This window comes from Mirounga angustirostris, unplaced genomic scaffold (assembly GCF_029215605.1).
Source record: "Mirounga angustirostris isolate CCGP_5_RB_7025 unplaced genomic scaffold, mMirAng1.0.hap1 SCAF_5, whole genome shotgun sequence".
NCBI classification, from domain to species: domain Eukaryota; kingdom Metazoa; phylum Chordata; class Mammalia; order Carnivora; family Phocidae; genus Mirounga; species Mirounga angustirostris.
In genome coordinates, this window is record NW_026991713.1 from 103,057,943 (window position 1) to 103,082,970 (window position 25,028).

At 51.3% G+C, this 25,028-nt stretch overlaps 1 protein-coding gene across 12 annotated transcripts in view; it reads left to right on the forward strand.

Annotated features, from left to right (window-relative positions):
• CACNA1C (calcium voltage-gated channel subunit alpha1 C) overlaps positions 1-25,028 on the forward strand; it is a 653,963-nt gene that overhangs the window by 566,283 nt on the left and 62,652 nt on the right. For 4 of the 12 annotated variants that reach the window (XR_010411642.1, XM_064591748.1, XM_064591757.1 and 1 more), the window contains 4 exons: positions 7,038-7,121; positions 7,728-7,811; positions 21,188-21,220; positions 24,507-24,635. Coding sequence is in view for 11 of the 12 variants with exons in the window: in XM_064591748.1 (XP_064447818.1) it covers positions 7,038-7,121; positions 7,728-7,811; positions 21,188-21,220; positions 24,507-24,635 (330 nt within the window). In the remaining variant the exon portion in view is untranslated. The remainder of the gene's footprint in view (positions 1-7,037; positions 7,122-7,727; positions 7,812-21,187; positions 21,221-24,506; positions 24,636-25,028) is intronic. The other 8 variants (XM_064591751.1, XM_064591755.1, XM_045874121.3 and 5 more) reach the window with 5 other exon arrangements.

Here is a 25,028-nt window from a genome sequence, read left to right on the forward strand (position 1 = left end):
GGGCACTGTACGCGTCCTGTGCCAACTCAGGTTGTCCTCGCCGAGCCCGCGACTGTTCCTGTTTGACAGAGAAGGGGGGCTCCGGGAACTCGCCGCACAACTCCAGGCATAGCTCTGGAAGCGAGCGCAGGAGCTCAGTGCATTCCCGTTTTGTTCACTAAAGTAGGTGCAGGTGCTGCCTCTTACAATTGCAGGGGGGCCGTACCTGCCCCTTCACTAAGGAGGGCTCAGCCCATTCGGTCAGGAAGGGCTTGGAGGGGACCGGTCAGATCTGGGTTTGGAGTGCTTTCCGAGCTGGGTTGGAGGAGAGAGGATTCAAGGCAGGCAGCTGGCAGAGGGCTGTCAGAGGTCGGAGTCCAGCCCTGGAGCAGGGGGGTGGGACGGCTCCTCCTCATTCACCTGCTCCCGGTGCTGCCTGTTCTCTGCCTTCCCTTCTCCTTCAAAGAGTGTCCATGGTGTTTACTTGAGCCGCAGTTTGTCTGCATCCATTGCACTGTGTCTGCCGGCCTTGCCCCACCGCAGGGACGCATCCACCCAGCACCCTGGTCCCGGAGGAGACCTTTGCAGAAAGCAGCTCAGTAGCAGCAGGAAGCCGCCTACCCCTGGCACACTGAGGCCCAGAAAGAACCTTCTGAGGTCCCCAAAGGCAGCTTAGCCAATAATCCCCAGTTTTCATCTGCTCCCAGGGGAGAAGGAGGCCAGTGTGAGACCCGTTCAGTCTTGTGGAGTCCCAGGCATCCAGTAAGTGCTCATTATGTGCTGGTGAGAGAAAGAAATGAAAGAGGGCCTTTAAAACATTCCTGGGGAGGAAAAACCTCAATTAAAAAAAACTGGAGCAGAAGGTGTCTAGTTCAAAGTGCACATTCCTCCGACAATGTCAAGAGCAACCCTGTCACCACCACCCACCTGGGGCCTCCTCTCCCCAGGGGTGCGGACCCAGGCCCTTACCCTGGCCTGCAGCCTGCTCTGCCCCTCGTGTCTGTGTGCAGCCTGAGCCTCCGGGAGCCCCCGAATGAGTGCATCACAGGGGAGGAGCTGACAGAGGAGGGCAGAATCCTGTTCCCTCCCAGGCTGCCAGGGGCCTGGGGCAGCTGTGTGCCCCCGTTATGACTTCTCCGTTAGACGCCACTAATCTCCGTGATTACTGTTATGTCTAAAGGACAGCCTAACGTAACACAAGTCCTATTATCTCTGCTTGCTGTCGGTTACCATTGTTTCCATGAGATTCCATGAGATCGACTCTTGGTACCACTGCCGAGCTGCCTCTGGCATTCAGCACCTCTCCCTGGTTCATTCGCTCTCCCCCACGTCCCAGTCCCACCACCTGGACCCCAGGAGAGACCAGAGCTTCCAAGGAACTGGACACTGCCTCCCTGGCCACACCAGCTGCCTCTGCTCAGCCTCCTGCCTCATGTACCTTCTCTCACCTGCTTGCTGACTCAAGCAGGGGCTCTTGTTCTCCTTCAGAGACCCCCTAACCCTGGGTTGAGGATGAGCCATCATGGGTCCCTCCCTTCCATTTTAAGCCCTGCCTCCCCCAGGTGGCCTGACCCTTCCTCCCGCTTTGTGTGGACTCCCTGCTTTCCCCTGCGAGGCCCTGGGCCTGCCTCTGGGACTGTACCTCCTGCCTCCCTCCTCTCATGCTCCCTTCCACTCCCCCCTCATACTCCTTTCTCCTTCTCCCCACTTCCCACCACCTGTGTGGCTTTTCCCAACTTCTCCTTCCCTCCTTCCCTGTGCTTCTGAACTTCCCCATCCCTGCCCTTCTCACCTTCTGCTTCTCACATGATTCCTCTGTCCCTTTGTTTCTCTGGCATCTCTGCGACCTGCCAGTCGGCCTTTCCCTCCCTCTGACACTCCTCCTTCCCGGCCTTTCTCTGTCCCCATCCCAGCACCTCCACCTCTCCTCTAGGCTCAGGCCTCTCGTGTTGACACTGAGCCTGGCAACACTGTGTGGGGCTCGGGGTCCCTGGAAGTAAGCACCCCCGGAGGGACTGAAAGTCCAGGTCAGCCTCCCCATCGGGGCAGGCAGGCTTTCTCATCACCTCCTCTGGGTTCTTTTGCTTTACAGAGGTAGATTCTGAAGATGGGCAGGCAGGGATAGAGAAGAGGAAAAAAAAAAACAAGTGATAACAACAAAAGAACCCTTACCTCAAAATCCCCAAGAACACACAACAGGCTCCCAGGTGCGCAGATTTTTCCTGCGATATGTTCTCACCACCAATCTGTTTTAAAGTTTGTTTTGTCTCTGAGATCACAGAGGAGCCCTCTGCGCCAGGCAGGGAGGAGCTGAGAATCCAGAATTCAAGGGCAAAGGCATGTGCCTCTATCCTCTCCGCAGCAGCCCTGCTCCCCGGGATCAGAGGTGGGAAACAGGCCCGCTTGTCAGCCCACTCCTGTCCTCCCGGCCCTCCAGGAAGGAGGGGGGCCTGGGTCTCCCCTAGTGAAAATAGTGGTTTCCCAGAACCTGGCAGTTAACTGTGCACATGACCCTGTAGCTAACAAAATTTAGTCATGACAACTTGCAAACTGTCATCAGTCTCAAAATAGTACCAGCCAGATTTCATTCAAGAGTCTCCAGACAGCACACTACTCACTAGTGCCTCAAGATGGGCAAAAAGGCCCTAGATGCTGGTGAAAGGTAAGCTCAGGATTCCAGAACCTTCTTCCTTCCTTCCTCCACACACCTGGGCTTTGCCTGCCCTTCTACTCAGTGCCACCCCCAAAATGGACCCTGTGAATCCTGCTTAACTAGGAGAGAGGTAGATCAACTCGAGTTAACACTGACAGTCATCCAGACTTATTTAGAGCTTACTTCAGGCCAGGCGCAAGTCCAAGTGCTTTACATGTATTGTCTCATGTAATCCCCATTGTAACCCTATAGTTTTGCCATTTTACAGGTGGGGAAACTGAGGCACAAAGAGGTGAAGTTATTTGCTCAAGAGTACCCAGCTTATTAGCGCCAGAAGTAGAATTTGGAACTGACAACCTACCTCCAGAGACCATGCCCTTAATACTGCCTCTTTCAACTTGGAATAGCTTCAAGGATGGAGGTGAATCAGGGCATAGAGAATCCAAAAAAGAGGAAAATCCACAATTCTTGTGCATTCAAAATGCCTAACATGGTGTTTTGTGACAATTTTTCCTTTCTAATAATGATTTGCTAAAGTTAATATCAGTTTTGTCTGCATGTTCTCAACCCACCTCAGCCAGTGAGTGGAGGGTCAGCAGCACTCAGGAGAATGGGTCATACTGAGGGTCTAAGCAACTGCAGATCACAGGGGTGGCCGCTCATCAGCCTGAGTGGATGCACACAAGAGCATTCCCAGGAAGGCCAGAGAAGAGGCCCATCTTCTAAACTCATCCCCAGAGGCTGGGAATTTGAAAGGGGAAAACCCACTAAATCTGCAGGATTTAAGGATGTCAAGGGAAAGCCTCCTCACCCCCAAAACACCATACCGTCTGAGTGATCAGCCCTGCTTGACTCTGGGGAGTTGGACATTAAGAGGTTTGGTTAACCATTTCAGGGAGGGCAAGGAAAACCCTTTCCCTAACCTTGATTTCTACTCTACCATTTGGGACCTGATCACCAGGGAAAGAAGGAGTGACAGGTATAACCTGGCTCTAGGTCAAACTGATCTCCTAAGAGAAAAAGCCTATGATTTTTTCCCACCCTCCTTCTTCCATTACACCCCCAAAATCTGTATTACCTGTGGTTTCCAGCAAATGAGGAGGTAGGCAAAAACAGGTTTTGTGTGTGTGTATGTGAGAGAGAGGGAGAGAGCACTAAGCTCTTACACTCCAGAGAGTGCAGGGGAAAAAATATTCCTCCAGGCCCTGCCCACTTAAGGATTTGGCCAGGTGTCTAAATGGAGATCACCTTGTTTCTGGGGGTGGGTGTGGATGGGGTGGGAAGAAGGACCGTTGAGAGTGGGAGGAGGAGGTGGATGGAGGAAAAAGCTGAAAGCTGGATCTGAAACCGTCTTCATGGTCCAGCTTAGAGAATTGATGGGCTTGTGGGACAGAGGAGCGGGGAAGGTGGGAGGACGGGTTGGAGTAAAAATCTGCCTCTTAAAGGGATCCTGTCACCCGCCCCCTTTGGCATGCTCCCTCACCCCTGCATTCTAGCTATGTGTAGATCTCCTCAAGCACAGTCCAATAAGGCAACTGATTGGGTATCTGCAGCCAGTGGAGGCCCTGGCACTGGGTCTCCCAGGTAGCTTGCCTGGATCAAAAGTCTCAGCCACACAGCCTGGTGAGGGCAAGGGCGAGGCATGAGGCATTCATCTTGCGAGAGCCCAACCAGTGAGAGCCTGCCATGGAAGGTTGGGAGAGGGTCGTGGTCAAGGAGCAGTGGACTGGTGTGTGTTTTCCCTCCATCTACACGTACACAAAGAAGTCCCAGAGAAAGGGTGATGAGCGATACCCAAACGGGAGGTTGGCAGGGTCCCTTTCGGTGTCCACCTTCCCCTGGTGCTCAGCAGCTAACTAACCTGTGTGTTTATCCTGGCCTTTGCCCTACTCTCTGCCTTCCTTCCCTTTTTCTCCTCTCTCAGAGGTGTTGCAGACCAGGCCGGCTTACCCATTTTGTTTCAGGTCTCTGGCGAATGAGAAGACTCCAACTCAACTTCCTTTCCTGAGCGCTGAGCCTTCCCCCTCCCTATCTCTCCTCTTGCCCCCACACCCAAGTAATGTTTCGTTACCAAGTTTTCTAGGCTAGATGCTGAACCTTCCTGGACTCTGCTCTGGCGCCTGTTTCCTGTTTCTCTCCCTTCTCTTCCTTGACCCTGCCTCCCCTTCCCTTCTGAACTAGCTCTCCCCACAAAGATGGTACTCCCGTCAAGAGAGACTCCCCCAGTGTTTTCCAAACTCGAATTTTAAAACACATGCATATTTACAGTTCATTTGGGGTCTTCACTCTTTACCTCCCTTCTTTAGAACTCAGTCTTCTCCATTTGCCCTGTGAATAACATCTAAGAACCTGGGAAGGAATTGGTTATTTCCTGCTCATAACATGTGACTTAAATGTGAGAGAACAGTCTCCCTCTGCCTCCAAGGCTCTAGTATATTCAGAAATGATTCTGGGAAGCCAACAAGAAAGCCATAATTTCCAGCTGACCCTCACCTGACCCACACCATGGCCAACCTCTTCTTCTCCAGTCTGGCTGTCCAAAGTCTCCGCCGTGGCGTTTCTGTTTTCTTTTGGCAGAAATGCCTGGGAACCGAGAGGCCCCTTTCCCTGTGACCTGACCTCCCACACTAAGAATAACAGCCCTAGGACAGCATGTCTTGCGATCCCTCTGGAAAGAGGGCATGGCTGGGAAGTGGGGAAGTTCAGGGAGCTGGATAGAGTCAGGAGGAAATGGAAGAACACAGACTCTTGGCTCTTGTGAGTAAAAAATTAAAAGGGAAAGTTGGCAGCCTTCAAGAGAACTGGGGAAAGAGGCCTGGGAAAGTCTCAGAGGACCCTTAATGCTTTCATACCCACTCCCCAACCTCTAGAATCCCAACTCCTGGAAGGCCCAACTAGTGGCTCAGAGAATAGGAAAATGCTGGTCCTACCGAACAAATGTAACCCAGCCCTGTCTGGTCTCCTTTGCAGAACATTCCCTGAAAAAGTGAAGAAGCAAATGTCCTTTTCTTAAGGAGACAAGTACCTTTAGTACGAGGTCCTTTCCTTTCCATTCCTGAGGAATATGACTGTCCTATTCCTGGGGTTACCCGAACTGTGAGCCTGTACCTCCATGTGGCCACAGGGCAGTGCTCTCTAGACTCCCACACCTCTCAGAGAGGCAGGTGATCCAGACCCAAGACACCTGTCCACTCTGTGACAGGTCTGCCCTCCTGGGAATCCTGGAATCCTCTAGGAAATCTGGGACAGCCTATCCCTTTGTTGACTAGTTATCCAAGACCTCAAAAAAAAGTCTTTCAAAAGCATCTCTTCCCTTCTCCAAATATGGCAGAACAGAAGTGAAATCTAAGTGTACAGGGTGAAGTGGTGAAGTCAGGACGCTGGTCTTACCCCCTCGGTGCCATAATCGCTCTTCCATGGCACGACTGCCTCCACTCCCTTCCTGCAAAGTCTATGTCCCCATACTCTCTACCCAGACTCCCCCTATCAATCCAGTTCTCGGGCTTTGATAATTTCATTCACGTTGGGTGGCATTTGCATGTCAACAGGGACTCTACATCAAACTAGTAGACGTTAGGAAAGGAACCTAGGGGAGGTGCGTAGGAGATGCCCCCGAAAGCACTGCCTGGGACACTACTGAACTGTAAGATTTACCTGGACTCTGTCTCCTTTCAGTTCATAAAACCTTTGCCAGGTCAGAGCTGTCCCTGGAAATACCAGGGCATGTCCAGTGCTGGAACAGGGGTGACCCTGATTCTAACTGCAAAGAGTCCAGCATATTATAGGTATTGTTTTAATGATTCAATCCTCTTGCTATTGCCAAGCTTTAGATGAGTCACCGCTGAGCCCCAATGACCTGGCCACCCTTCTGGACCACACTGCTGTGGTTTTCAGGGTCTTTGGAATTCCCAGATCATCCATAGGACCACAGCCCACTCACCTCGAGGGGGGTCACACACCTGTGTCCCTCCCTGACTCTAGAAGGGTTCCTCTGATGGAGGAGACCAGGGGGCATAGGAGACGCTGAGTGGGGACTGACAAGAAAGTCCAACCATGTCCCTGAACCACTGTGACTCACACTGCCTGCCCCCCATGTCCATGCCTGCCCCCTTCCCTTGCCCCGGTGGGAAGCAGAAAGAGCCTTTGTGCAGGAGGGTGGTGAGGTGGGATGGATCTGGAGGAAGGGGTGGCCATGTGACCAGGGGAGGGCAGGGCAGGAGGATTGGACCAGCCGCCTCCCGGCCACCCGCTTCCCTCTTGGGCTCCTGGCCACAGTACGGGCGTTCACAACTCCAGCAGCCACACTGAGGTGCCTGGACGGTGATTCTGATGGTGATGTTGCTCTGTTCTTGTCTGTCTAATATTCCTTTTTAATCCCCATCCTGCCTGCCCCTCCCTTATGTAGGGTTACTTTAGTGATCCCTGGAATGTTTTTGACTTCCTCATCGTAATTGGCAGCATAATTGACGTCATTCTCAGTGAAACTAATGTGAGTATGACTCTGCCCTCCCCAGGAAGCCTCCTCCTTCCTCCTCTGCCTCCTCTCTTTCCCCTTTCTCTCACTCGCTCTCTCTTTACCTCCTTTTATTTGTTTGGTTTTTTAATTTCCTGTTTTTACCCCCCTCCAGTCATGCTTTTTATTGAAACTGCCGTCGTCTGTGGGGGGAAAAAAAGTGGGAGCTTCTCCTCCTTTTTTTCTGCTTGGCCCAGCTCTGCCCCGCTGCACTAGGCCCAGGGGCCCGGAGCTGAGCGGAGGGGCAGGCGCGGGGGGCTGCCCGGCCCCCTCCCCGGTGGCCCCAGCCCAGCGGAACCTTGGTACTAACCCAGCTTTTGTCAGGCCTCTCCGCCCTGTGAGAACCAGGTTGCCCAGGTTTGAGCCGCCAGAACTGTAGAGTGGTAAGAGAGTATTTAATATGCCCACGTAACCTCTTTCTTTTCTCATTTTTTTCTCTTCTCTCCTTTCTTTCATGCTTTTTTTTTTTTTCATTTTTTCCTCTTCCTTTTTGTTTTGTTTTTCTCCTTTGTTGTTGGTTTTTTTTTTTTTTCTCTCTTCTCTCTCTCTCTCTCTTTTCCTCGGCTTCTCTGCCCCATGCAGCACTATTTCTGTGATGCATGGAATACATTTGACGCCTTGATTGTTGTGGGTAGCATTGTTGATATAGCAATCACCGAGGTAAACGTAAGTACATGGCGTCTGTTCCTAACTGTCCGTGCCTGCTCTAACACTCATTTGTCTTTTCCCCGGCTCATTTTTTTTCTTTATTTTATTTTCTCCTCCCCACCTCCTTATTTTCATTTTGTTTATTTTATTTGTTTGTTTAAATTGGTTTAAAGGATTTTTTTTCCTTGTTGCTTTATTTTGAATTTTTCTGTTTGTTTTTGTTTTGTTTTGTTTTTAACTTTTGGAACGAGTTAGGCCTCCCCTTTCCTTTTAAGTTCTGATTGCTGCATCTTTTCTCTCTCCCGTTCCACTCAGCCTGGCATGACTCACACTGTATAAGAGGATGCAGCTATGGGAGCCAGAGAGTGCCAGAACGAGGGCATATTTACAACCCCTGGGCCACGTCTGGGGCAGGGACCGAACCCTCTCCTCACCCCCACCTCCAGACTGCTGCCTTACCCTGTCTTCCCTTCACCCCCATGGCACCTTGGAAAGGAGCTCTCTCCAATTGCGCCCCCCCCCAAGTTAAGGCTTCGACTTTGCATCGTGGCCCCAAGGACCAGCCCTTTCCATTCACACTGTAAGGAGGGGCTCTATTGCCATTTTAGCATCAGCAGCCCGTGCGGGCAGCGCAGCTCCCCAGGCTCGTGTGGGAGAGAAGAGGAGAACTGGCCATGTCGGAACTCCTGTCGGGATCCCGCGTCTCTGGAGTGGCCGAAGAGCCAGGTGGCTGGGTGGTCCGCCCGGAGCTCTTCCCGGGGGCAGGGACCTTGCCTCCCACTCGCTGTGGAAGCAGCCTCTGGATGAGCACCTCACTCCCACGTGAAGCTGCCCAGAGAACTGAATTTGGCACCTGCCCAGTTCTCTCCCACCCCCCAAGCCCCTCACTACCCTGCCCCCCGGCTCCCTGGCCTCAGACGGAACCCCCGCCCCCCGGCCCCAGGCCTCCTGCCATCTTCTCCCGAGCTGTCTCCTCCTATACAATTCCTTCCAGTCCCTGCACATGTCTTTTTGTTACCTGGCATGTTGAAACCTTCTCTCTTTATCTATAGGCAAGCCCTCTGGCGGTTAGTCTTTAACATGTGTTGTTTAATTTTTTTGTTGTTATTATTTTTCCTTAATTAAGAGACTTGGTAATGTTTGCACAAACCTTTGATGCACCGAACCATCGAATAACAGCACGGAGCTGACGCTGTAGAGTTTTGATCTAAGATGTTTGAAACTACCCTACCAACTGCCACCATCCCCTACTGCATCCGTACCCTCCCCCTGCCCGCTCCGTATTTTGCCCCCAGTCAGTCCAACTGACATGTTATCCTATCTGCCTGATTCCCCTGTCTAGAAGCCCGTCTGCCCTCCTTCCAGCACATGGACGTTGGAAGGAGCCTGTTGCGCTTCCCTCCCTCCCCCCTCCCATCGGCCTCTTGCACCCTCCCTGCTCACACTATAGCTATAGATTTGATGGCCCTCTGTCTCTGAGATCCCCCTGGGTTGTCTTTGTCTCCTGCTGTGTGTGTATGTGTGTGTGTGCGCGTGCCTGCCTGTGCGTGTGTGTGTGTGTATACACACTGTCCCTTGACTTCTCCCAGGAAAACATCAGATCATTAAAAAAAAAGTCCATCTTCCTACTCAGGCTCTGCACCTCCCCCCCCCCAGTGCCCCTCCCGACCCCACCTCACCTCACCACTCTGAGCACACTCTGGGCTTTTCAGTCCGGGAGCCGTACATTGTACAATGTCAGGTGCTATTCAGGGCCAGGAGTCACCCCCGCACTTCTAAAGGCAGGCACCTTTGTGCTTGGAGCTCAAACTGCTCTCAACTGAAGGAGCATTAAGGGGGGGAGACGGGGAAGAGATGGAGGGTATAGGTCCATACGAATCTGAGCCCAGGAACTGGGAGCCCAGGGGCAGGAAGATGCTGGAAGGTGACAGCAAGCTGCTCCCCTAGATGCAGTCCCGAGGTTGTGAGGGGGTCCTTTGTGGTTCTCACCGTTGGCAAGACCTATTTCACTCAACCTGCCATTTTCACCCAAACTATTGGTGTTTTTAAATGAAAAACAAAGCAAAAAGAAAAAAGTCACTAGGGTCTAAAATTTCTACCAAAGAGTGGCTATGTGGGGATAGAGAGGGAGTGTGCAGGGCAAGAAAGGCGCATGAAATCATCCTGCAGACCCTTATGTTTGTATAATGGTTTTCTATTTACAATTCACCTGTGCATAAATTTATCTCAGGTAACTTTTAACTGCCCTGTGAATTTGACAGGCAAGAATTATCATCCCCAATTTGCTGACCCTAAAGATGCTGATGGAGAGATTTAAATGTCTTTCGGAGCCACACAGCTGGAACCCAGTCCTCCTGGTATGGCCCGTTCACTTTGCCCTGGGCCAGAACTCCTGTCTCTTCAGTCCAAGATGCCTTTAACAAACTCATACATCTCACATAACCCCCTCAAGTGTACTCCCCCTAGCCAGGATTTGTTCAACCCTTACGTTCTGTAATTTATATTTTCAGTAACCACACAGGTTCTTTTCCCATTTTCAAAACAAAAAATTGTGTATCAGACCACCTTAGAGTTCTGATACACCTCTAACTCGTCCAGCCTCCCTCCATCCCATGCTGAGATTCTCTTCACTCCTCCAGACTGAGCAATTAGTTAAAAGTCATACTGAAGGGTTGTCTGGGGATTAAATAGGGACAGTGTGTGTGCTGGACAACAAGAGGAGGTGTCCAGAGACCCGGCGCACAATGAATATGGCTTCTGAACAAAGAGAATAACCATAATATCACCCAAGTCCAGGAGGCAGTGTGGGAGAGGACGTCAGAACTTCTTCCTGGAGAAGTTAGCAAAATGTCCGAAGACTTTGTTTCCTCATCCGTCAAAGGAATGGTGATGATATTTCCTGCAGTGTGTTTTGAGGCTGAAATAAGAGCGTCTATTTTACTGGAAAGCACTACTGAGTGGGAGAGACTGTGGCACCCAAGCAAACGACGTGTTTTCCACAACCCCTACTGGAAGAGCTGGGAGAGCCTCGTCTCCAACCAGTTATATCTCAGTATAACTTACTGCCCACAGACCCTGTGAAGGCCCTTAATTTCCTGGATATGGTTAGACTCTGGAATATGGTCTACAGGTTCAGCCAGATGAAAGTAAGCACCGAGTATTGATCACTGTGCACAACCCAAGCCTCAAGAGGCCCGCTCAAGCACAGTCCTGCGCGACCCTGCACTCAGGTAGCAGCCAGTATGGTGGATGACAAACTAAGCAGCAGTGATGCCTAGTCTCAGAGGTAGGTCCCTCCCTCACGTGGCTCTGCCTTCAGGTCACCAGCAGCTTCTGGTTCTGGACGCTCCCTGGCGTGAGGAAGTTCACAGCGCCAGGGTGGTTTCCCAGGGTGCTGCTCTAGGCCTTCCCAGAATGTTCTAGTCACACTGTCATCACAAGATATCCGTTCCCAGACATATGTTCTATTTGGCAGGAATCCACACTTTTAGCCTCAGAGGAATCCATGAGGGCTTTTCACCTGTCACTCAGCATCTTTGGCTCTTTTAAAACTACAGAAATCAACTCTCGTTTCCCTCACCAAATCCCGTATTTATTCCAACTGGCCTCAAACTCTCCCCGCATTTATACTCTTGTCCCTGCAAATGCCTTCTCTTTCCTCCTCGCCTTCACTACGTAGGCCGTGGTGTCCGCCTCCCTCAGGAAACAGGTTCTCCACCCATCCTGGGCCATCACTTCTTCATTCCACTGTATTTATGGTCTCACTGTCTGTGTGTGTCAGGCACTATTTCAGGCACCTAGGATACATCGGTGAGCAAAACGAAAGCCCCTTCCTTCTGAGCTGGCGTTCCAGGGTAGGGGGAAGAATCAGACGACGAGCCATACATCTCGGAAATAGGAATATACAGTGTGCTAAATGGTGATCCGTGCTTTGGAAAGAATTGTGCCACATTAGGGGGATCAGAGGTGCTGGGGACAGTGAAGACAGGCGCGGTGTCAGTAAGACAGGCTTTCCTGAGGAGGGGACATGTGCACGCAGTACAGATGTGAAGGCAGTGAGGAGTCACGGTGCAGGTCTCTGGGAGAGGAGCTTTGGGCCAGGAGCAGCCACAGTGAATGGCTCACACGGAGCAGAGAGGGAGAGAGGGGGTGGGACAGGGGCCCAGGTTCTGGCTTGTATATGGAGCAAGAAGGGGAGACACTGGTGCCTTCGAGAAGAGCTGTCCCACGATCTGACGCATTTCCACAGGACCACCTTGCTGTCTCTAGGAGTCAGGGGTGGAAGCCCAAACACCACTCAGGAGGCAAACATGGTAACCCAAGTGGGAGGCTAGGGTAGCTGGCGACAGAGCAGGAGCATGAGAAGTGGTACAAAATGGTCAGATTCTCAAGCTGGTTTGAAAATAGAACAGTATCTCCTGACAGACGGGATGTGGGTGTGGGAGGAAGAGGCGTCCGGGATGGCCAGGGGGTTGGGGCCTCAGCAGTGGGAGGATGGAGGTGGTATCCACCGGGAAGGACAGCAGGTGAAGCAGGTTCGCGTGAGAAAGACAGGAGCTCAGTGAGGACGTGTCTCCTCGACCCACCAGTAGAGATGTCAGTGAGACCGATGTTATGCAGAGCCACGAGCAGCGGTGAAGAGCACCACGAAAGGGAGAAAGACAAAGGAGAGACGAGGACTGAGCTGGGGCCTCCAGCATGAAGAGGGCAGGACCCTTGTGCTCATGGCCACCCTGTGGCTGACTTTCTGTGAGCTCTGGGAGATGCCTGTGGACAAATGGCAGATGTAACTCAAGGCAGATTGTGAGTCCCCACCTTGTGTCATTACGATAAGTTCTGCTTCCATGCCCGGGGGTGCCCTGGCCGTGGCCCTTCTCCTCCCCGAGGAGTTGCCTTGTTCTCTGGCTGAGGTTCCCCTTCCTTCATTTGCCCTCTGGTGTTCCTTTGTTTCTGGGGTCTGAAATGATATTTTCCACAGGGAAGACCCAAAGAGGTAACCCCTGTGATTGTTAGTGGAAGTCCCTGGAACGTCAAAAAATGCTTCCTAACACCCCAACCCGGAATCAGTTTGGGTGCCCGGGACAACAGCCTTGCCCAACACTCTTCTTGTTCATTCTGCATTTTAAAGTCTATTCCAAAGCAGAAAGAGCTGAGAGGGCTGGATCCTTGCCTTACGGATACGGAGCAATAGTCCCAAATTGTGAATTAAGAAGCCTGGGTTCTGTTTTCAGCTCCAGCACCAGTAATCCCTGTGACCAGAGCAATTAACCCCATTCTCTGGGCCTCAGGTTCCTGAAATGCACATGGGGAGGGCGGCGGGGCAGGTGGAGATGGTCTCAGCGGGCCTTGGGACCTAGCATTCCGTGATTCTGACCTGGTTTTTTTCTGATACAGTTTGACGCATTTTCCTGTCCCCTCCACACCTTGCAGAGTCTAGAGGGGCGTTCCTTTCATAAAGCTTCCAAGGCTGGTGGGAACTGGCTCACTTGGCTTTGGCTTGGCTCACGTGGAAATTCTCCAGAGAGAAGGCCCTAGAGGGGCCTTCCAGGAGAGGAGCTGGACAGAGAACATGTCAGGGGAAAGAACACTGGCTTCTGGGGAGGCTCAGAGGGAAGACAATCTGGAGGATTTGTGTGGGTGCCAAAGTGCTAGGCCACAGGAGTGACCAGAGCCGGAAAATCAAGTGAATGAACCATGATCCTAGCTGTGATCTTAGCTGATTGGGAGCAAGGCGGGGACAGGGAGATGGCAGAAGAAGAGGGAGATGATGACTTCTCTTGGAGGAGCATGTGCCAGGCATGGTGCTAAAGGCATCATGCCCGTGGTCAGATTAACTTCTTAGAGCACTGATTCTCCACAGGAGGAAACCGAGCACGCAAGATGCACAGTTTGCCCAAGATCATGTGGCTAACGGGTGGCAAGACTGGGATCTCAAAGCCATTTCCACAGAGCCCATTGGCTCAATCCCTGGGCTGGCCTGCCTGACATGGCATCGTGAGGGGCCTCGTTCAGTGTGCTGCGAGCTCTGGGGGCTGGCGCAGAGCCATCCAACCTGACTTCTCTGTGCCTGTCGGCGCTGCCAGTGCTAGACCGAGGGAGCCCAGGCTGGCCCAGGAATGCTCAGACAGACCATGGTCTGCATCCTCCCAACCTCTGCGCCCGATTAATGGGCTCAGAAGGAAAGGGCAGAGTGTAAAGCAGCCCCCACTACCCTTGCACCCTTGACATTTGCAGCTTGAGAAGAAAATGGGAGGGGGGGGAGTCCCAGGGGGAGGGTGGTAGCAAGACTGGGGGGATGGGGCTCAGCTGCAGGGACCGTCCAGGGACATCACCCAGGGGCTTCTACGTGCTGGCCCCAGATCTTCCCGCCCTGGCTCCTGAAGCCAGCGGTACCTTTCTGCCACAGACCCACAGGACAGATAATTGCCCCTTACTGGCTTCCCATAAAAATAATAAAGCAAGTTTGACTCCTGCTCTGGTTTGGGGGCCTGGAATGACAGGGAAAGGAGTCATCCTGAGTCATAGACAGAGAGTGTGTGGCACGTCCATCCCCAGCTTGAGTCACACACACACTCCGATCCTCTCTCCAGCCTTCAACCCATAGTGCCTACGTGGGGCAGCAGGCCTGGTCCTCTTGGTCTGCCTTTCCCTGCCCCCAACCATAGCAGGGAAGGGGCCAGAATGGGCACAAGAAGGTCAGGACGGATGCCCCCCAAGAACCGAGATGAGGGGTGCAGGCAGATGGTGGCCTCGTCCAAGAATGTTAGAGAGGACACAACTTTACAGACCACCTGGCCCAGGCCCATCTCCACGTATCCCACACAAGTGTACAGAATATCTGCTGTGTGACAGGGCCTGGGGGTACAGAGGTTTTACAGATGAGGACACAGAAGGCCAGGGGCAAGAAACAACTCGCTCATTCTCGCAGCTTGTTAATAGCAAGGCCAACCTAAAACCTGGCCCCTGACTCCCAATCAGGTGCGTTAGTGTAGGGGGCTCAACTGGTGGCGTTACCAGACATTGTATATATGACAACGGTCAGTGTGGCCAGAGCTGGTTCTAAGGTAGATTAAAGCAAGACTGGTGGTCTCAGGCTAAGCTGGGTGGGGCAGACTTGATCTTTGACACCTCTTTACACCTCTGTTTCCCCTTGCTGGATCCCTTCTTCTGCTGCTCATGGATCTCCCTCCATGCCTCTTCCCACTTTCAGCACCACCCCTAGCCCCAGAACAAACTAATGCGGCCATAGTGCCTGTTTCCAATATACTAATTCATACTAGGGTGATCGTAAGCTACCCTTCCAGAAAGTAATGTTGCTCTTAAGAGAAGACAGTCATGCTCAACCTAAAGACTGGATATCTGGTGTGTCTAATATAAGACTGTCAGGAACATGATACCTAAGTGAGAAAGATATTCTCTACCCTCTACCCTCCAGTTGCTCTACACAGGCAGTTTTCTACTCTGCTCAGAAACCAAGTCAGCCCTCAAGAGATTCAGCAGTGTGCCTGACTATCAGCAGTCTAGCTGCAATGCAGGAGTCATTTCGAAAACCCCCAGGCCTCTGCAAGGCGAGGCTTGCTGTGTGGGCAGCCAGCCACTGAGCACTGTGACGTCAGATGTGATAGGAAGTCAGGTCTGATAGAGCGGCCTGGTAGACAAATTTCCCCAAAGCTGTTGTCTTGAGAAGTGCCCTGCAGGCTTAACCTGAGAGGTCCATGGGAACCTGTTTTTGTATGGACATCCTGGTTTGGGTTCTTAATTCAGCCTGTGTTGGATCGTCTAAGTGTTCTGGCAGTTATGACCCAGCAAGGCTCCTCTGCCCTCTGCCCTCTGCCTTCTGCCTCCTTCATTTTCTCTTTTCCCCTAATTTTCTTTCCTTTCCTTCCCTGTTCTCATCTTTTCTGTCCACACGCAGCCCTCTCCTTTCCCCTAAAATAGAAGAGTGGAAGGAAGCTGTCACAATACACCCTTGGTTTGGCCAGACAGCCATCTGGGCCTCGCCGGTGTCTGTTACTTTAGTTCCCACGGGCTAGCAAGCTGCTGTCAGTGTGGTTGCCAGAAAGCTGCTAAAGCAAAGGGACCTAGAACATTCCATGAGCTGGTAGAGAATGTGAGAGATCTATACCCCAGGTAGGTTCAAAAATGCCCACGAATACCCCCAAAAAGCATAGCCTGTACCATTTACTCTTCATATTTAGTGTGCCTTTTCTGTCATCCTCTTGTTCTCTGTGCCCCTTTCTCCACTCTTCTGGACTTGGGTGTTCTCTCTCTGTCCCTGTCTCCCTCTTGCTCTCAAATAGAATTCATCAATGTTGTTCGCACTGCTGACAAACTGATTTCATTCATTTATTCTTCATGGGTTTCTTCTGTTTGTTATTTGAGTGAAGGATACTGGCTGTCCTTCCCAAGGGAAGATAAAACTACCTTGACAATTTAATCATTCTTGTTTAGCATGAATTATTGGCAGGTAATAGCCCCTGGGGAGCCATCAGGCTCAGGTGAATAACACAGTGACGCCTGAGGCTTAAGCTACTTGCAGTCGCATGAGCTAGCCACTGTGCAGCTAATGATACCATGGTCACCGCTGTCCACCTTCTGCAGTCGAACACACAGAGACCGGAAGACCAAGAGAGAGCCAGGAACCAGCATTGTCCATGCTCTGTACCTCTCCACCAGTCCCCTTGGGGCCAAAGACCCCCTTAAAGGAAGTTCCAAAGAGGCATTTCAATTGTGTGTCTGTAACCACAAAGATTCAAGAAGGGCCCTTCTCCTTCTGGCTAGAATTTTACTATGGGAAACAGATGCAAACCAGAAGGTTTCCAACATGGTGGGCAGGTGGACAAGGGGAACGGGGGCTGCTTTTTCCACTTTCCACTGCCTCATCTTTGGGCTTTCTTTCATTTTTCTCTGCCCTTTTCTGTGCAGTGTTTTTGCCTCCCTTGTAATCCCCCCTTCTTTCCTTTTCCTTAGCACCCTTCCTCCATAGATCCATCTCCAAAGACCATAGACCTCCTCCACAGACCAAAATGGAAATTCTAAGAACTGCTTTTGACTACCCATATTCCCTTCATTTGCCATTAAATCTGAAAACCATTGACATCTACCCTCAGCTTCTATTTATCCCAGTTGACTTGTGCTTATATAAGCCTTGCATCTCCTTAGCAAAGAAGTTCTTCATGTAATTTCAGAGGATTTACAGTTTAAAACCTATTTTACTTTGGCCTCCTTAAAATTCCCTCACATGCTGCCATCTCTGGTGGCTCTAAGATTCAGTATCTCCCACCTCCTCTACATCTATAGGGCCACAATTTAGTTCCTGGTTGGAAGAGGAGATAAAAGGATATTGAAGACCTCCCCACCTTAACCTACGCTTGCTGGCTCCTGACCATGAAGGTGGTGTCAAATGTCTCTAGAAGCCCCTGACTCCCGCCTCTCTCTGTGTGTACCAGCCTAATAATTGTCCTCCCAACTTAGATACCTGGAGTCTCACCAACAAAACCCCAAGCCCTCAGCCTTCCACATCCCATGACACTCTTGCAACTGAACCAGGCATCCTATCTTGCAGATCAAATTGAGATAAGATTAGAGACAGTGGATACAGAGAAGCAGAGAGCAGAGCTTGGGGAGTGGGAAGGGATGCCACCTGGACCCAGATCTTCAGGGGGTCTAAAATGGAATTTATATTAGATCTACCCCCTAAGTTCTGGACAAGAGTACTTAAAAAAAAAAAAAAGCAACATTTCTGTAGCAGGGCAGCTACAGAAGACTTACATGCTCCTGTGACATTGCTTTTGACTCCTGTTTCTGAGGAATGTAGAATTTCAGTGACTCTGATATTATGGTCATTGTCTCAATGGTACCAATGGATTGTGCAGACCTGTTCCATGGGACCTGTCCATGACATAGTGAAGAGCTAGCCTTCCTTATAGGGAATCAGAAGGTAATCTGTACCTTTCAAAGTCAGCATGTCCAGGAGGGTGCAGCAGTGGTGTATGATCTCTTCAAAATGCTCTCCAATGGCCTGATCTTGAGAGAATATTCTGGAAGACAGCTTGGTTGGGTATTACAGCCTAGATATCTACTACCTAGCCTTTAATCCCTAGTAATCCTTGCCTCCTGGCAGTGTTAAAAAAAAAAGAAAGAAAAGGAAGGAAAGGAAAGGAAAGTCTCCTTTTTATATGGTGAAGAGCTATTTTTCAACAACCTTTTAGTTCTCCAGGGAGACTATGTAATGTTAACAACTGGAAGAATCCCCTCCATCTAGGAGAATCCTCTCTTCACCAGCCTCTGGTACTCCCTGAGCTTCATCCTTCAGTGTCTTATGCATGGTCTAAAGATGGTCCCTCAACTAAAGGAGGAGTGAGGACATTCCAGAAACTAAGACTTCATCCACTGAGGTGATAACTTCTCATTTGATCCTGCACTTAATTCAGAAAGACAGTTTTCCAGAGAGTATCTCCTATTTGCTGCCCAGTGCCCTTCATGTTGTCATTGCCAGTCATACCAAATCTAGGTAATCTGCATAAGTACACTGAAGTAAGGTGATTGGGTTTTCCTTTCTATCTGTCCTTAGCCTGTTAGCTAGAACCACTAGCCAGGACTCTTTCTGAAAATGTTCCACCTCTGCCTCACCTATGGAATAATCACATTTCATTTATACAATTGCATGAACAAATTAAGTGCCCAATATCTTTAAACCCCTTGAAAATTACCAGATCGTTAGAACACAAAGATGAAATCATTGGCTGCTCAGTGCCTACCATTACTGGATAGAATGCCGTATGAAAACTCAGCCAGAGTGTTCAGAGTAGGTAAGCAGCTCTGTTGGCTCCCTCTTGAAGGGTAGTACAGGTAGGGTCTCCAGGCTCATGGGGCATGAGTCTTCAGGGAATCTTTTTGCCCTTCTTCCCCAGGAAGACCACAGATAGGGAAACTATAAGCTACCTCAGGGGAACAGGGAAGAAATCTGGGAAAGGGTCAGAGATGGATGGTGTAAGTACCTCAGGCTACCAACCAATTCTGAATTTAGGTCAAAAAGTAGAACCAGTGCTAGGTGGTCTTTCAAGACAGGGTACCAGGGAATCACAGAGAGTAGCAAACGCATAAACATGGCTCTGGGCTAAAGGTGCAGATGCCCAAACCCAGCAGGTCCAGTCTCCCCTTCTAGGTCACCAAGGGATTCCACTTGCAGCCAGGCAGGGTACCAAAGACTGGAATGACTACACAAGATTATCTAGGAAATGTCCTTAGGGGGTTGGCTGTATGTCAGTAGACTGGGTTCTCTGAGGGTGAGGGCTATATGTTAGGCTTCTTCCTATTGTTTCCACTTAGAAATCACCCAATGATTGCTTTCTGATTTTATTATGAATGGTTAGTTATTTTTGAGACCATGGATCTTATGAACATAGTTCTTCGGATATGAACAGGCCTATATGAGACATTGACAAATACTGCTCTAGCAGGTCAACAGTGCCCTCTGAATAGCATAGCTTAAGGCCCAAGAAAAAAATTAATTTGTGATTCTCCAGATTCTCCCGAAGTGAGACTCTTAGGAGAGCTATCGTCACCTGGGCTGAGAACCCAACACAGGAGTCCCAGAGAGCCCCATCCTTCCTCTCCCTACTGCCCTCATTGCTCCTTCTGTTTCTTGACTCCTACCATAGAGATGTATCCTAAGGATTATTAATACATATTATTAAAATAATAAGAATCAAGGTGATTAGAATACACAAACCCAGACGGGTTCTCTAAATTGTCTCCGTTCTGGTCCAGTTCAGGACGGGATTGACCCAGAGGACTCTCAAACAGTTGCCCAGAGTTCTTAGGAGTGATGGGCAGCTTTGGCAGTTTTCAGGATGGAGGAGAGGAGGAGAATAATGGCCCACGCCTGCTGGGAACTCTATCTAATGCTCTGGCATTGCATGTAGTGTAGATTTACCTCCGTCTGACCCTCACACTCCCTCCCTCACTGAAGCTCTAGAAACACAGAACTCCTTAGCCATTAACACACGAGGGCAAGCACTCAAGTGGCTAGAGATGTCTTCCGTGTGTGTGTATGTGTGTGTGTGTGCGCGCACATGTGTGTTTCTATGTTCTATCTCAGCCTGCTAGCCAAATTCTAGTGACCCCACAGCCTCCAGGCCTGTGGACTGACCTGGCAGCTGATATTCCTCCTGAAGCAGAAACCAAGATCTAGAATGTGCTCTGTAAGGGACTAGAGAGGTGTCCCTTCCCTTCTTTTCCCTTGCCTCACCCTTTATCTCCATCATTCCTGAAAAAGGACATTTTACCATTTTGCTGTAGGGAAAAAGGAATTTGCTGAGAAATCTGTTATCATAGAAGTATTTTCAGTCTGCAAGCAAATGTCTAGTTGTGCACATTTCCATCCTTCAAAACTTCCATTACACGTTTTCCTTGTTTGTACCTTAAAAACAGAAACACAAGAGCAACCATCTGAAAGTGGAGGGTAAAAGCAATGTCATGATCTTCTAGGAAGAGTTAACAGCTCAAATGATCAGGACCAGTCAGGGGCTGAGCTCTGAGTGCTGGGGCCCAAAGAGTAGGGGCGTCTTCCCGGATTCGAGCTCAAGGAACTGGAGGTTGCCGTGGGGTGCTCACCGGTGGCCAGTTTCTTCAGCTCCTGCCCCAAAATGAACTCAGCATTCAGGCCCATGAGAACAGCTATTTTGGGTGTTAGTAATAATATCCTAAATCATGTGCAGAGCTTTAAAATGTCAAAAGCATTATTTCACACCGATGGCCAAGGCTCTCCACACCTATAGACTAGTAGCTAAGCCGGGCCATCTCCCACCTGAACCTAAGCTTGAGGACTAGCCCAGCTGCAGAGGGGCTTGCAGACCACCTCCTTAGATCCTCCTTTAGTGATAACAAACTGAGTTTTTCCCTAAACTTCAAGGGCAATTCCCTTGACCTCCTTTGCTCAAATATGTTTGGATAGGGACATGCACTAGGGCATAAGCAAAGCCTTTCTCCTCCAGCTGGCAATGCCCAGGGTGAGCTAAAGTGCAGAAAGTACAAACCCTCAGAGGTTATAGGACACATAACTCATTTTAGAAAACAAAACCAAACCTCCCTCCACAAAATTCAGAAGACCTCATGTGTAACAAGTGTGTGAATTATTTCATTTGTGGCCAGAGATGGTCTTGAGTAGGGAATGCCTTCAGGTCCTCCCTAGACGTGAGACCCACCTGTGCAGAGCCCACACTCACAGTGATTTCCCTGTCCCTGCCAGGCCTGTGCTTTGTATTTCTTTCACTTGTTTCCTTTTGCCCTCTCCTGCCACGGTGTTGCTCCTGTGTTAGCCAAGACCTAGAGTACCAGGCATCTTCGTTGGAGACTCATTACAGCTTATTTCTATCTGCCTTTCTTTAAAGCCAGCTGAACATACCCAATGCTCTCCCTTTATGGTAAGACCGACCCTCCAGACCACGCTCTTAGCTTCTGTGACCCTCCTCTAACACCCCCATTCTCACCCCCCACCCCCGGTGCCCAGCATCTCTGGGAGCCCAGCCTCGCTCCCGCTGCATGTAGCCACAGTGTATGTCCTGCGCCTCGCCTGCCCGGTCACGTGTGAGCTGTGACGTGCTGTTGTGTAATGGTGTTCCATTCCCTCCCTGAGCTTTCCTCTGGATGATAATTCACTGTGATCTTGACCATCTAATGAGCCACCGGGAGAGAACTGGACCCAAGGGCCATTTCCTGTTAAACATTCTGAGGACTCCACGGGCTAAAGTCTCTAGCTTTAATCCGATGTGGGAAATTTGCACAGGGCGCCCATGAGCACCCTGGTAAGGGCCTCCTGAGAAAAGAGGAAGGAGAGGGATGACCCAGCCGGGAGACAGAAAGTCAGACGATGACTTCCCACTAATCATCCAGGGTCTGTAACTACTGGCCTCCCGTGTGCTCTCAGTTTAAGGCTGCAGTAAACGGTCGTAAGCTGGAATCTGTTACTAAGAGTGTGGCTGAATATCCAGTCATTCCAACAAAGTGACCCATGAATTTTTCTAAATTCCCGAAGTTCATTCACATTAGGCTATGCAGAAAAACAAACTCAGGAGTTTGATGGGAGCACTCCTGATGTAGGACTGTGATTCCTTTGCCTAAAGTGATAGATGCCGCTAGGCGTGACCTTGAAGTCTCCTTGGAACAGGCTTTTCTAAAAAGCTGCCATCACACGTTTCAAAAGTGAGCCAAGTGTGAGTTTTTAAAAGGACCCATGAGTGGGTTGAGTCCCTGAAAGTAGCAGACTGGGGGCAAGATTGGGTCGGCGGCTGGTGCTTCTTAACACAGCGCATCCCAGGCTGGCTGGAAGGCCGCCCAGGAAAAGGCTGAACCTGGACGTTGTACCCTACTTCCCAGGGGCGGCCACTGGGGTCTGCTGTTCCACTGCATTGTCATTTGGTTTATTAGAGGACATTTTTGTGTCTACGAGGAAATGTGTTTATCCTCCTTCTAGAGCGTTAAGAAACTGCAGCTACTGGGGGGAGCGTGCCTACAGGGTGGGGGGTTTGAACTCAGCATGGATTGCAAACCACACGCTTGACTTTTATTTTTTAACTCATCAAATCCAGATGCCCCTGTGGCACCAACTTCTCACACTCTTGACACTCACAGCTGAAGTTCCCCGCTTTAGCTTGTTCTTTCTTCTTTTTTCTCCTTTCCCGAACATGGTGGAACTGACAGCTGAGTTATAAAACCCCAAGCCTCCTCTGCCTACTCCTCTGGGGGAACACAACCTCCTTTTAAGGAGAGAAAATAGAATTTCAAGTAGATACATGGGTGATAGAAATGCAGAGATTAAGGACATCAGAGGCTTCAAAATAAGCAGGCAGGGTAGGGCCCAGGGACAGGACGAGGGCTGCGGCTGGCCTTCCCTCCCCAGCCCCATGGCAGCCTATGGAGCAGGCCCCCTGTGCGGATCTAAGGCAGCTCTGGTTTGAAACTAGAAGAAATACTGTGACTCTCCCCCAGTCTGGAGAGTCAGAGAAGTAGGAGAGACCCTTCCGGCATGGTTTCTGCACAGCCCTCCCAGGGCAGAGCAAGGATGTGCTGGCAAGTGGCAACTACCTGCGTTTTCTGCCGCCCTCTTGGGTCTCCCGTGCAGAGCAGGAGTAAGATGGGTGGCCTCAGGAACCACTGGCCATGTCAGGGATAGTCAGCAGGCCACCGAGTTAGAACGAAGGGCCGGTGGGAGCCCTCAGGGGCATCAGCGCTAGGAGGATTTTCAGGGGTGCAAATAAGGTGTGGACGTTGTCAGGGAGGATTGGCCTGTAAATGATTCAAAAGAAAGCAGAGAATCAAGAAGTGGGGGGGCCGGCACAGATTCTCCCTGCCAGTGACCTGGAGGTCCCCCTCCCTTGAGGGACGCACGCAACAAGGACAGTAACAGGAAGCCCAAAGGTCCACTCTCTCCTGGTGCCAACAGGGCTGGGTGAGCTGCACTAGCTCCAGGGGACGGGCAGGTGGCTCCCCAGGGGCTACCACCGTGGGCTTTCTGGCCAGCATGGGCAGGAAGAGGGGTGGGGGGGGTCAGTCCGTGTTGTTCTCAGGTCTGGAGGTGGAGGGTGACAGGGCAACCTGTCCTGCCCCTGAGCCCTGGCCAGGCACGTGCCCCAGCCCCAGGCCCCTCCAGGACCCACAGGCTGAGGAGGGCCCTCGGCCAGCAGACCCCAGCGGCCTTAGCACCGTGTTCCTGCTTCCACTTGGCTTGGCTTAGATCCAGTTTTTCCTCACCTTCCCCTTGTCTCCCCCTTGCTCCAGGACTCCCCTGAGGACATGATCCGCCCTAAGCAGAACCTCTCTGTCCTCCTACATCGGGGCCTGGACTCATATAGGGCTCACTTAGAGTGCGCCCCCTACACCTTCTAGGGTCTCCTGCAGCCTGGAGAGGGTCGGGGCCTCCCAGAGGCCCCAGAGCGGCAGGGGGAGGGACTAGCAGGGGAACAGCTTCAGTGTCTGAGGTGAGGCAAGGGCTGCAAACAGACACTGTCCGCGGGCTAAGCAATGCCCCTATCCCCCACCGTCCCTGTAGCCACGTGGGAAGAGTGGCACAGCAAGACTTTTGGAGTCCTGAGCTGCCAGGGCACAAGATCCCTACGGTGGGCAACCCACTCCAACCCTAGTCTCTGTCAGTCCATCCTGCCCACCAGGACCCCCAGTGCAATCATACCTGGGGCTGGGATGGAGGCCACACCCACCCAGCCACCTTGCCGAGAGCCAGATCCCATTCGGGATGCATGGCACCCGGCCAGGCCAGACAAGAGGGGGGCTGGGGCTGCTTCCTCAGCATGCAGCCGAGGAGGGTGCGCCTAAGGCAGCTAGCTCTCAGCCTCAATTTCAAAGCGTATGGAAGTTCCTCATGGAATCTTCTGTTGCTCCACCCAGGGGGTTAAGAACTAGGACTGAAGGAGAAAAGGGGAGCACAGATAAACAGGGTTATGGGCTCAAGGGCCTGGGCACAGCTTGGCTCTGCATTGACCTCCGGCCTGGGTTGTCTCCCTGGAAGAGGTGGGCAGCTGGCCTCCCCATCTGTGGCCCAGGGGAGAGAAGCTGGTGCAGCTAACCCTGCCCTGCCCTGCCCTGCCTCCACCCCAAGCAAGGGCTCTGTTGCTCAGAGCAGGGAACACCTCGTTCTTGCCCTGCCCCTCCCTGTTGCTGTGTTAACTACCACCTCCTATTGCCGATGGATTCCAGAACGCAGAGGAGAACTCCCGCATCTCCATCACCTTCTTCCGCCTCTTCCGGGTCATGCGCCTGGTCAAGCTGCTGAGCCGCGGGGAGGGCATTCGGACCCTGCTGTGGACCTTCATCAAGTCCTTCCAGGTAACCACCTCCACCCTCAGCAGGCTGCAAGGAGAACCTCCGCAGCTTACCTGGGCTCCCTGAGCGGGGAGGTGAGGCAGCGCAAGGAAGCGGCACCACCGGGAGCCGAGGGCGGGCTTACCTTGCTACTCAGCCTCCCTCTCTGCCCTTGCTTTCCTCTGGTCTATAATGAGACCTTTGGACTCCATCCGTGGTTTTCAAAAGCATTCTCCTGGAGCCCCAGATTTCCCCAAAGTTGGGGTACAGAAAGCTGGGAGCTAAGGGGGAGGCTGAAGTGGTTCTGCTTTCTTCTCTCATCCGTGCATTTTTCCACAAGAATTTACTGCACAAAGAGGTTTTGTGGTGGAAAATTTTTGAAAAACATGGGCCCAGATGATCTGATAACCTCAGGGA